Genomic DNA, 13,918 nt, shown 5'->3' with positions numbered 1-13,918 from the left:
ATAGTATTCTGGGGATGCGGTCATTTGGTCTACAGCATGATGGTCGTCAGTCATTAGGTCGACACCATTAGGTCGACATGGGAAAAGGTCGACATGGGTCTAGGTCAACATAGGAAAAGGTCAACATGGTTCTAGGTCGAAAGGTCATTAGTTCGACATGTCATTAGTTCGACAGGTCATTAGTTCGACATTCAAAATGTCGAAGGGCGTGGTGTGAGAACAAAATAGTGTGCCGAGCACCGTGCCCGACGCATTGCGAGCGCAGCATGCGATGCGAGGGGATGCGGTGCACCTTAAATTGTGTCCATGGTGACCTTGTTGACATTCAGGTAAAAAAACAGTGGAAAAACCCCATGTCGACCTTTTGACTGTCGACCTAGACCCATGTCGACCTTTTCCCATGTTGACATAATGGTGTCAACCTAATGACTGTCGACCATCATGCTGTAGATCAAATGATCCCAACCTGTATTCTGTAATAAATGTCACACACTGGGGAGACTTCTCAGAGTCTACGTGATTCCCCATTGGGCTGCCCGGGCAGATCTCTCCTGCTGATGCTGTGACTCGCAGGATCCAATGTGATGTGCACGGGACATGCATACATACTTGCCAATGCCAGCGGGGAAGGAATGACCGGGGGAGAGAGGGCCATGCTGCAGCTGCAGGATGGCCCTCATTAACGAGGTCCTCCCTCATCTGAACTTTTTAGACAAGGGAGGGTGTCGTTAACGAGTGCACATTGTTAATGATGCTGAGTGTGCACACTAGACAAGATAGTAAAAGATATCACTCATAATGACCCTTCTGTTGCCTCTGGTGTGTATGGCTCTTTGCTTCTCTTTCCATTTCAGAATCCAATTCAAGCTTCTCACACTCACTTATAAAGCCCTCACCTACTGCTCTCCCATTTACATCTCTAACCTCATCTCCCTTTACACTCCTGTCCGTCCTATTCGCTCCGCTAATGCACGCAGGGCTTCCAAGAGAAACCCTGGGCCCCGGTACAACAGCTTGCAGGGGCCCCCCTGGAGGGCGTATAAAGGATAATAATAACAATAACAAATGATGTTTCCCTGCATCTACAATATGAATAAGATGCAAATTGAAATAACAATTAGCTATGCTACACCGCTCAGTGAGCATTGTTGCTAGGTATATGAACACTCATCTGTACAAACATGTAACAATAAAATGGTTTCATTTTGACCGGTCTCTCAGTTATGGCTGTGGCCTTGTTCATTATTCTGGATTCCTTTGTAGCAATGGTCTGGAGCAGTGATTTTCATCCTTTTTACCATTCTGGCACACTAAATAAGATTTTAAAATTGCCAAGACACACCATGAGATCCCCACAGGGCCAAACACATTGGCCCCCACAGGAAAAAAACAATCTATTGGCCCCCATATAAAAACACAATCATACTGGTCCCGACTGGTGATAAAAATAAAATACATGAAAAGAAGCGACCAGTAAATAACAGTTGAACTGGAGGTGGCTGTAAACTGGTTTGGGCATCTCTAGATCTGGGGGCACACTTGAGCACAGCTAAAGGCACAGTAGTGTGCCACGGCACAGGGGTTAAGAAACACTGCTCTAAAGTATAAATATGCTGCATAGTCAGCCCTGAAACACCGCACGATGTATGGATGAATATCTGCCCCCCAACTGCTGAATCCCCTCGGTACCATGCCACCCTCTCTACCTTACCCATACAAGCACCTTGGAGACTGTGATATTGGCACGAAGGCTTTTGTACAGCAGCACTGTACATATGCAAATATGTGCATGCACAGAGACCCACCATTGGTCCCCAACGTGAATGCGCTCTTTAGTCAGTGACAGCAACAGGTTCACTTGGAAAGTGTAAAGCTGCCCACACACGGTGTGATTTTTTAAATAATATTAATCGGAATCAGAACGACCAATCATTTAAAAACTTGCCATGTGTGGGCATGGTCACGATCCAATTGGCGCATGCTGTGTACACACAGTGCAATTTGCACTGTTGATTTTGACTATATAGTCAAAATCGCATAGCACATAGTACAAATCGCACTGTGCTATGCAACACTTGATTCCGATTCGATCCTGATGCGTGGCCCTCCAACATCGGAATCAAATTTAGACTTTGCAGCACAGTATATTTTTACTATTTTGTGACGAGGGCCATGCTCCTCAGTGCCGACCCCTCCGCCGCACCATCCCTCCGTGCCTGCCTGCAGATGCCGTTACCCCGCCCATATCAAATTGGTGTCGGCGACCGGCCAAGCTTTCCGTGTGTACACACAATAACCCTCTGATCGTTTACTGAATCGCTCTGTGAGTGTGCATGATATTATTTGGCCAGGAGCATTCTGGATTTCAAGGGAAATTGTATGGATTGGTCATAAAATCTATCCGCGTGTGGGCACCTTTAACACAGCAAATCTACAACACAATCAACCACTCAAGAAATGTCAAAATAATATCAAATTCCATTAATCATGTATGTTTTTGCATTCATATTTTATATAATCAACCACATTTTTTAGAATTAAACAAATATTTATACTGCACCCTGCAGACATTGGAAGCTGCCATTATCTCCTTTAGTTAATACATAAGACTTATTACTCACGGAACCAAAGCTGAAACATAATTACATGGGACTTTTCATGGAGAGGGAAGACCACTATTCACAGAGGATGGCCTGACAGGCTGGTGACAAGGTCACCTGGAGTAAAAGATAAATACATGGACACTCTAGTTTTGTGCCCAGTTACTCCGATCACTCATCCTTCCCATAAGGTTGATTATAGTGACTTTAAACTGTCTTCCAAAAGCGTCTGTGCACCTACTAGAATTAACATAAATGTATACACACATTGTGGGCAGAACCAATACTCAGCCAATCAATTCATTAGTAACTAATACATCAATGAGGAATGAGGCACTAGAATCAGCAATATACCTACTTCACAGCACTGAGGTCATGGGTTCAATTCCCATCACGGCCCTTATTGTGTGGAGTTTGTATATTCTCCCCATGCTTGTGTGGGTTTCCTTAGGGTTCTCCGGTTTCCTCCCACAATCTAAAAATATACTGGTAGGCTAATTGGATCCAACAAATTAATCCTAGAATGTCTGTATGTGTGTGTGTACATGTGGTAAGGAATAATTGATTCAAGGTGCCCGATGTAATCAGTGCTGGCGATCCCAGGGGATCGATTTAGCACATATATTACATGTATATTTATATATATGTGTGCTCTGTGATTCCCCCCCTGTACTCCAGAAGGCTAGGAGCTGCAGCTGCCTCTGGTCACAATGGAACTGGGCAGCTTGTATGCAGAACACACTGCCTGATCCGTCTGCAGATATATCTTTAGGTGTGTACCTAGGCCCAGCAGCGCTTTCAATCACCACAGTCTTGCACAAGAGGTGGCTGATCGCCCGTACACACAGCTCGATGCACCGATATATCTTTAGTGATATCAGCCATTGGCTGTGCTACACAGACATATTGCTGGCTCATGCTGGCTGATGGACCAGCAAAACATCACCCATTCAATTGAACAGCCAATATATGTTGCCAGTGTGTACCCAGCACTAGTGAGGACCCAAATTAGGGATTTTCCTAATATGCAGAGGGGAACAATGCAAAATCACTGGTTTTCCTCCCCACAGACAGGTGGTGGCATTGAAACTCTGGGCATTGCGACAAGGAACTCCTTTATTGGCAATGAGATACCAACAAATTATTATACCGACCGTGCCACAGGATGCAGCCATTTTGTTGCCTAATCCAATGTTCAACAGATACACTTAAGAACTAAAAACATGACTGACACTAAAGTGCTTCATGCCCCAGTGATGTCACAAGACCTCAGTCAATTAATAGGCAGCATTCACATCAGTGACAGATTAAGCCTTCGAGGGGCCCGGGGCACTTTAGACGGGGGGCCCCCTTGCACTTGTCATTACTGGCCGCAAACTGCATGGGAGAATAGTACACTGTCAAAACACAGCGTAAAGGCAGTATAAACATGGTCAATGGGTAACTGCAGGGGTGTATATATATATATATATATATATATATATATATATATATACATACTTCTTGGCTGCTGGAATAGGGACACTCGCGCGGAAAGGGGGCGGTCTATGCAAATGAGGGTGCGGCTTATGCAAATTAGTCGTGACCCCATTTTCGGCCACGAATAGATGCACGGCGTCTATTCAATCAGCTTGGGGGGGCTCCCAACTGCCACCCCCCGCAGCAGGACAATGCCGGCTGCGGGTGGGACAGCGGGACAGGACGCGAAAATCTGGACTGTCCCGCTGAAATCGTGACACTTGGGAGGTATGTGTATATATATATATATACATATATATATATATATATATATATATATACACACATATACACATACACACACACACACACACACCACATGGAAAGCCCGTGTTTGCCCCTCTGCACCTCTAAGGGGGGGTACACACCAGAACGATTAGGGCTCAATTCCATCAATCTGGATCAAATTCCGACCGATTGGATGCAGATTGTATGTAGATTGGGCATGTTTAGGTCCAATTCCGATCCGATTCCTATCCGATGCGCGTCCCCGCTGTCGTTTGGTCGTTTTACAGATCCTACCTGCTGCAGTGAGGATCTGTAAAAGATCCATTCAACTGGATACAGACTCAGATCGGATTGGGATCAGATTGGATGCAGATCGTTAGCAGATTGTGTGCACCCAACAGATCGTGCGAGCATCACACAATCTGCTAACAATCTACTAACAATCAGGATCGTTCTGGTGTGTACCAGGCCATACTCTGTAGGACTGTAGGAGACCTCCCAGGCTCAGTGCTGCCTCTGATTAAAACCACTCCCATGACTGAGAAGCATGTAAGGGGGCTCCACCAATCAGAGCTCAGAACAAACCTCTCAGCCTCTGCCCTTTTGTGCAAAGTGTCATGGGACTTATGCTGTGTACACACGGTACAATCCAGCATGAGATTTTGACTATAGAGTCAAAATCGCATGCAGATCGCAAGCAGATTGTATGCAGATCACACAGGTTTTTTACCTTGCGCTTTCCGATGCGTGCTCCCGTGACAGCACAAATTGAAACCCATATAGACAGGGCTGCTATGACTATATAGTGCAAATCGAATGAAGATAGCATGAATTGAATGTAAAAAGTACAGAGTTAGCAAAGATTGTATAGCAGTCTTATCTTAAGTCGAATAGCAAGGGAATATCACCGTGTGTACACACCATTAGTCAACTCCCAGTAATACACTGCACACTTGTGCAGTCAGTGTGCCTTATACATGCCAACCACAGGGGGCCCCTAGTTAGAGGGGGGCCCAGGGGTACTGACCCGATTTGACCCCCCCCCCCCTTTAATCCGGCCCTGATTCACATAGATCAGCCCACAAGGAACAAAGCCCTCCCTGTGAGGTGATGAGTACTCTATATACATGCAGGTACATGTAGAACATGGTTGGCAAAGAGAATACATGTAAAATAATCTTCAAATACACAAAAAGTATCAAAAGTAAAACAGACAGTACAGCCAGTGACATTGTTACATTATCAGCTATAGACGTCTGCTACTTTGGTGACAACTCTCACAAACCACTGTATAAACAATTTATATTTGTACAATGACATTTTTATTTTGGCAGGTACAATTTGATGTATGCAACCCGTTTACGCAATAAACACCGGGTAACCAAAGGCCTAGTGAAAACTAAAGACATGGCAATACACTTAATAAGCAGTGGTTTTTAAAACCAATGCAACTTCTGCGGTTTCAGCCATTTGATTTAAAGGGGCAATACTGATAAATAAAAACATGCCTGGTTTTGCATCCCAAATGATTGCCCCCATTAAATCCAACATAAATTTGCCCCATGGGCCTTGAAAACTTTAAGGCGGTTACGCAATCCCCATTCCTGTCTCATGTCTTAAAGATGTCACTTATACTACTTTCAGACCGCAAATGCCGTGTCGCACACGGGATTAGGACACGGGTCCCATCCCCAGAGCAACACGGCAATGCGGTCTGAAAGTTCCGCACACCGACACGGCATATTGCCGAGTCAGTGACGTCACATGGGGCGGTGCTGGGCTGCGGCGCGTCATCGGGGGCTCGGGAGGAGGCAGTACTTGGAGCTGACAGTGCTGCCTCCTCCATACTGTGAACGGGACACGGGTCGCTCGACCCAGGCACCCGTTCACACCGCAGTTGACACGGGTCATAGCCGTGTTCAACCCTGGTCATTACCAGGGTTGAATAGCCGTGTTGCTCGACCCGTGGTGCCCTTTTCAGACCGCACCGTGACCCGTGTTTAGGCCCCGCGAACACGGCAATATGCCGTGTTCGGAGTGCGGTCTGAAAGCGGTATAATTTGCATCAATTCATAGCGTTCCTCAGTGATGTCACTGTTTCCTAAACAGTCGATAGGTTGCCTCAAGCCACAGTGATTTCATCGGTTCAGTGATTGCCCACAAAATAGCGCTACCCATGGTGTATTTATAACGGTCCCACCACTGAACTACTCACACGTCTGATCCATGTGCTGCACTGATTCGTGATTTATCAACATAGATAACTGTATTACTACTGTATTATATGGAGACAGAAATTATCCTACCCCTCTATTCCTGAAAATATCAATACATGATCATAATGACACTGCAATTAAGGTGGCGTTTAACTGCAGCTCAGGCAAAAAATAATAATACAGTACATGTGGCGGACATCTTTACTGATACCTATCTTGTTTAATAATAAGTAAAATACTATTCTGAATTGCACTGAGAGAGTGCATGCCGTTGCACAGCTGCTAGATCTAAAGGATACTCCCATTAGATTGCAAGCTCCAGTCACCCAGATGAGTTCATGGTGTATTTAAAAAATAATAATAATCAATACAAACAGAAGCTGGTCCCTGCCAATGTTGCAGAGCTCACTGCACAAGCTCAATGTTATGCTTTGCTCAGTCTAGTGAGCATCTTGCTCCAGGCGAAACAGAGATTGCTCACACAGCCAATAATCAGAGAGCCCAGGGACAGTGACATGACCCATCGCCATAGCCGTGCCCAGCTGGTCACCTCTGCTGTCACTGTCAGCAGCTATGTCATCCTGTGGCGTATGCCATGCTGGGTGTACTGGGATGGGTAGCGCTGATCCAATACCCAAATTAAGTACAGGCGACCTCCTGGCTAGGAATGTGCCTCATCTCAGGAGGTAGAACCCTAAAATTTTTTAGGCGTGGTGGTATACTGTATATTATGCAAAGACAACCCCTGTGGTCCCTGTACCCATGAGGAGAATACCACCACTACTACAAAACCAGAACAGTAATTGGCTTCTCAAAGCCCCCAATCTGTCGCCATGTCCCCTCCCACTTCTGCATCTTGCAGCAATCATAGCATCTCTAGAAAGCCCCTCACCCATCCATCTCTGTACCACTGATGCAGATTAGGGTCTCTCTCAGTCTCACCCTTCTCTCCAGCCAGGAGAGGCCAGCTGAGCTGAATTTGGCAGTGTGATGACATTAACCCCTTGTGGACTGCACTGGGTGCTGATTTTTTTTTTTTTTTTACAGCCAGAGTACCCTTTAAATCTGTGCATGAGGATTTCACTACCCCCTCTCCTAATACAGCATGGACCACTTACATTTGCTGCAACGGTACAATTGCTGGAAAATAACAGCACTGCTCCTGTAATTAATTGCATGCATGCACTATCAGCCACCATAGGTTGCCAGTGCATTGCGCTTAGATATTCATGCCTTCAGGTTTGACCCTTTGTATGCTGGGTAGGAGTGATGTTCTGAAAACCCCAGGACCATACACGAAGTACCCTATGCCCCCACCCCACGTTACATCTCCTGCATGGCACCACACCACTAGTGCTACAAGGCAGCAGCATAGCTGCTCTCGGCCTGCTAATTAATTCTTTGCTGATTTAATCCCTTTAAACCATTCAGCCAATTAAAAGCATCAGGGTCTGTACTCACTGGCTTTGCCTGCCTTGGGTCTCTGCAGCAGCTTCTGAACCATGCTGAGGTCCTCAGCCTTCACAGCCTGGAGCAGCTCCTGGTCCTTCCCCATCCTGGTTCTCCCTGGCGATGGATGAGGCTGCAGCGGGGAAAGGGTGCTCCTGCGGGGGCTCGGTAGGTCCTTATAGCCGGAGCATCCTTTCTGGAAGAGGTGATGATGAGCAGCTGCAGAGTGAGGAGGGGGGCAAGCACGGATCAGGCACCCAGCAACGATGGGTGAGATGGGGGAGAGTGTATCAGATGTGCTGGGGGGGTGCACAGACACCTCCAGCCGGGAGGAGCCAGCCAGAGACTAATAGGAGGGATGCAGCAATCACCATCCTGCTGCTGCTTGGAGGGGCTGTGCTGGGGGTCCTAAGGCTGGGACTGGGGATGCAGGGTGTATGGGGTGACAAGGGGAGAGGGGGTGCAGCAGTGTAACGGGAAGACAGTAAGGGTGTCTCTCGGTGTGTATGTGTGTGTGCGCTGCTGTCTTTTTCCCCAGCCCCTCTCTCTGTCTCCTGATCCCTCCTCCTCTCCCTCCCGCACTGTATTGGCTGCATCGACTCTGAGCTGCATCCAGAGGCGGAACCACACACACAGCACCAAATACACCACATCCAGTACAGTACAGTCAGTGCACTGCTGCTATTGTACACTGTACACTACAGCAATTACACTGCACCTTGTACATGCATCACACAGCACCTGACCATACACACACACAGCACCACATCCACTAGCACAGTGCACTGCTGCTACTGCACCCTACACAGCCACAGCACCAAATACACCACATCCAGTACTGTACAATGTACACCACATCATCTTCCACTAGTACACTGCTACTGTACATTTATCACACTGCACCCTACACACAGCTACAGCACCAAATACATCACATCCAGTATAGTGCACTGCTGCTACTGTACACTGCACACTGCAACAATCACACTGCAAACTACACAGTCACATCACCTACAACTAGTACACGGCTATTGAACATGCATCAAACTTTGACTGCACCCTACACAGACAGCACCAAATACACCACATCCAGTATAGTACAGTGCACTGCCGCTACTCTACACTGCACACTACAACAATCACACTGCACCCTACACAGTGACATCACCTACCATTAGTACACTGCTACTGTACATGCATCACACTGCACCTTACACAGCCACAAAACCAAATACACTGCATCCAGTACAGTACAGTGCACTGCTGCTACTGTACACTACAGGAATTACACTGCACTCTATCCAGTCACATCACCTACCACTAGTACACTGCTACTGTACATGCATCACATTGCACCCTACACAGCCACAGCACAAAATACACCAAATACAGTACAATGCACTACTGCTGCTGCTACTGTACACTGCACTCTACAACAATCACAATGCACCCTGCACAGTCACATCGCCTACCACTAGTACACTGCTACTGTACATACATACATACATACATACATACATCACACTGCACCCTACACAGCCACAGCACCAAATACACCACATCCAGTACAGTACAGTGCACTGCGCTAGTATTGTACACTGCACACTACAACCATCACACTGCACCCTACACAGTCACATCACCTACCACTAGTACAATGCTACTGTACATGCATCACACTGCACCCTAAACAGCCACAGCACCAAATACACCACATGCAGTACAGTACACTGATGCTATTGTACACTGCACACTACAATAATCACACTGCACCCTACACAGCCACAGCACCAAATATAGCACATCCAGTACAGTGTACTGCTGCTACTATACACTGTACACTACAGCAATCACACTGCACCCTACACAGTCACATCACCTACCACTAGTACACTGCTACTTTACATGCATCACACTGCACCCTACACAGCCACAGCACCAAATACACCACATACAGTGCAGTGCAGTGCACTGCACTACTATTGTACACTGCACACTACAACCATCAAACTACACCCTAGACAGTCACAGTATCCCATCACTGGTATACTGCTACTGTTCATCCATCACACTGCACCCTACACAGCCACAGCACCAACTACACCACATCCAGTACAGTACAGTACAGTGCACTGCTACTGAACACTAACCCCTACAACCATCATACTGCAGTCTACACAAAGTCACAGTATCACATCACTAGTACACTGCTACTGTACAGCCATGTCTACTTAAAATAGGTCGACATGGCTAAGGTTCACAGGGTTGGAAGTTCAACACAAGCACTAGGTCAACAATGAGAAGGTTTATCAGTTTTTTAAGTCGATTCGTGCAGATGGGCAGTATTTCATACCCTACCATCCGCTCCAGCACGGTGGGAGAATAATATAATAGTGCCTGAAGCATGCACGGGGATGCAGCACACTTAGATAGTGCACATGTTGACTATGTTGACATTTGGGATAAAAACGTAAAAACACGTGTCAACATTTTGTCTATCGACCTTCCTATTGTCGACCTAATGCTTGTGTCCTAATAGCCCTGTCGACCTATTTCAGGTGTGCCCTTATGCATGTCAACCTTCATCGAGTCAACCCTATGACCCCATACCCCATCACACTGCACCCTATACAGCCACAGGATCACACCACCAGTACACTGCTATTTTACATCCATCACACTGCACCCTATACAGCCCCAGCGCCCAATACACCACCGGGGTCATTCTGATCTACTCGCATTAATGCAAGTTGGGCCCATTTCCGATGTTTAGGGGACTGCGCATGTCCATGTTATATTACCAAGCCAACCAGAATCAGCCCCCCCACACACACACACACCCTGTACAGTGCACTGCTACTGAACACTGCACCCTACAACCATCACACTGCACTCTACACACAGTCACAGTATCACACGGCTAGTACACTGCTACTGTACAGCCATGTCGACCTGAAATAGGCTAATGACATGGCTAAGGTTGACAGGGTTGGAAGACGACAGAAGCATTAGGTTGACAGTGAGAAGGTCGACAGTCAAACTGTCGACATGAGTTTCTCCCAGTTTTACACTGAATGTCCCCGATTTTCGTGGGACAGTTCCTTGTTTTTTTGCAGCAGTGAGTAGACGGGAGAGAGTGACTGCTGGCATGCTAGCAGCTGGTCATGCCTCCACAGTGACTGGGAGACGTGGCTCGTGATTGGGGCATTCTTGTGAAGCCACGCCCCAGTTGCAGAGGCCAAGCTCCTTTTACAAATGGTGTGTGGTATGTACTTTATCTCTCTCTCTCGGTCCACTCTCGGTCCAAGGTTTGTTACATCTAAACTTTACAGTTTCTTCATTGACTTGAAATAATTACTTACAATAAGACTTAAGTGCAAAAAAGAGAGATCATTGGAAGACAATTGTCAGGGTTGCCGACTTTAATATTCTCTTCTCCGGGAGAAGCCCGGAGAGGAGAGTTTCAGCAGCTGCTCGGGTCACTAAACCCCGCCCCCATGATGGGGGTTTGTGCATCTCCGTGGAGGGGGCGGGGCTAAAATGACGAGATTTTGCCATTTTAGCTACGCCCCCTCCTCTGAGACCCGCGGATTGCGGCATTTAAATGCCGTGATCGGGGCGCTGCAGGGGTCCCCCCTGAATCCAGGAGGATTGCCCACCCTTCTGGGGGGACGGGAGGGGGACCCGATTTTCGGGAGACTCCCGGCCATTCCGGGAGGGTAGGCAACCCTGGAATATGTCTGAAGGAGCATCAGTTATCCCAAATGAGACTAGCTTATTCTGAGTTTGATGTTAATCTAATTAGCACATTGGAGTCAGAAAACAGTTTAACATTGTCTTAGGACAGGGGTAGCCAACTCCAGTCCTCGAGAGCTACCAACAGTTCACATTTTTCAGACAACCTAGCTGCTGCACAGCTGCACTCATTACTCACTGACACATTTGAAATGATCCCCCAGTGGAGCTAATTACCTCACTAGTGATTCTGTGAGGAGATCTGGAAAACATTAACTGTTGGTAGCTCTTGAGGACTGGGGTTGGCGACCCCTGTCTTAAGCCCCCTACACACGGTGGAGATATATTGCTCAGCAATATATTGCTAGCAATATATTACTGAGCAATATATTGCCCAGTGTCTCCTTTTCATCAGCGACCAGAGATGGTCGCTGATGAAAGGGAACCTCTGTCGGGGGGGAGCCGCAGAGGTAATTAGCTGGTTGCAGTAGCAAGCTCCTGCGACCAGCGATTACAATGGGGCTGAAAATGGGAACGCGCACCCGGCGATTTATCGACGTGGCACACTTCCATCACTGGCAATATGGTCACCTGCGACCATATTCCCAGCGATTATAGCCCCTATCACCCCTCGTGTACACAGGTTTAGGAGAACATTATGCGCCTGATGCAATTATAAAAGCTGAGTGTTCCTGCTTCCACACTGCGTGCAGGGAAATAACTGTGTACATTTGCTGGTATATTCACCCAACCCCTATATGCATGGTTTACTACACGCCAGTATCACCAGTGTGACCTGGTAACCGCCTAGGAGGCCCATTTAACCCTTTGAGTGGCACTGCCAACATCTCTGTGAGAGATGTGCAAAATATCCACAAAAAATGCCAGAGTCGCTCACATTTGTTATATACATTCAAATAAATAATGTGCTATAAAAAGATTATATTTCCTATATAAGGTAAACATTACAGGTCATAATGCTTGGCAATTTTCACAGCTATTTTGACAAATTCACTTGGCACTCAAAGGGTTAAGAAGGCTCACATATACAATGTGGTCTGGGTGGATTATTACTGCCCAGGATCACTTTCTAATATGTGATCCTATCGCCGGGATGTGTCTCCCTGTACACGCAGGGAGCCAGTCGCTGCGATGTGCTCAGCCGGGTCCTGGGGAGGGCTGCGCATAGACGGTTAGCCGGCAGGCAGTAGCAGTGTGGCTACAGTTTGCCCCAATAACCCCCGAAAACACTGATTTACCCGCAAATATTAACCCCTTCAGTCGCATTCCCTAGGATTTTCCGGGCTATGCTCCAGTGCCCAGACTGTCTAACCCAGAAAAACATTATCGGAATTGCCACTGTCTGCGCTGCTTAGTGCCAAGCAGCATTGCTGAGCTGAGTGCTGAGATGAGCGCAGATGTGTGTGGATGTGTGTGGCGTGACCTTGCTAACATCATGCCACCCACAGCCGGGTTGCCGGTGGCAGGGCCGGGCAGCAGCTGATGGAGTGCTCAGCGGTGCTGCCCGGCCCCAGGAGACACAGCGGTGGGGATTTTTTTAGGGAGCACTCCCAAATGTCTGGAGAGAGTACTGAAGGGTATATTCACAGACAGGCGAAGGCAAAATATATTCTGCCAGTTATATTCCACCTATTCAGAATGCTTTCCTAGCGGACAGCACCCTGCCCGACGCCATGAGCAGGACCCGGCTCGCAGTAAATATTAATGAGCTGGTCCCCGCTCCAGCGCTGCTGGGGATAGCAACACAGACAGCCACATAGGTAATGAGCATTGGACTTCATGTTGTAGGGACAGCACTCTCCCAAGATCAATCACACCTGCCGGGGTGCCAACTTTCCAATAAAGTCCCAGTAGTCCAGGTACCTCCAAATATATGTAGACAAGCAATGGGGCACTCACCGGTCTTGCTTGCAGAAGCAGTTTTTCTTACATACCAATCATTGACAATTCATGACAGTGGGTATAGGTCAACGTTTCGGTCCGTCTACAGACCTTTTTCAAGACCCCCTTTCTGCCTCCTCAGTGAGGATCATGAATTGTCAATGGTTGGTATGTCATAAAAACTGCTTCTGCAAGCAAGACCGGCGAGTGCCCCATTGCTTGTCTACACACCCACACACACACACATATATATATATATATATGTATATA

General features: G+C 47.2%; 1 protein-coding gene across 4 annotated transcripts in view; it reads right to left on the bottom strand.

The window, feature by feature from the left end:
* The window catches only part of CASKIN1 (CASK interacting protein 1), a 231,293-nt gene extending 222,730 nt beyond the window's left edge, over positions 1-8,563 (bottom strand). For 3 of the 4 annotated variants that reach the window (XM_083153046.1, XM_083153047.1, XM_083153048.1), the window contains exon 1: positions 8,024-8,563. In XM_083153046.1, the coding sequence (XP_083009172.1) occupies positions 8,024-8,117 (94 nt within the window). In that variant the 5' untranslated portion in view covers positions 8,118-8,563. The remainder of the gene's footprint in view (positions 1-8,023) is intronic. The other variant, XM_083153049.1, reaches the window with a different exon arrangement.
* Between the last annotated feature and the right edge of the window lie 5,355 nt (positions 8,564-13,918).

Source organism: Crinia signifera, chromosome 7 (genome assembly GCF_055691185.1).
Source record: "Crinia signifera chromosome 7, ASM5569118v1, whole genome shotgun sequence".
NCBI lineage: Eukaryota > Metazoa > Chordata > Amphibia > Anura > Myobatrachidae > Crinia > Crinia signifera.
This window is presented reverse-complemented; position numbering and strand designations above follow the sequence as displayed.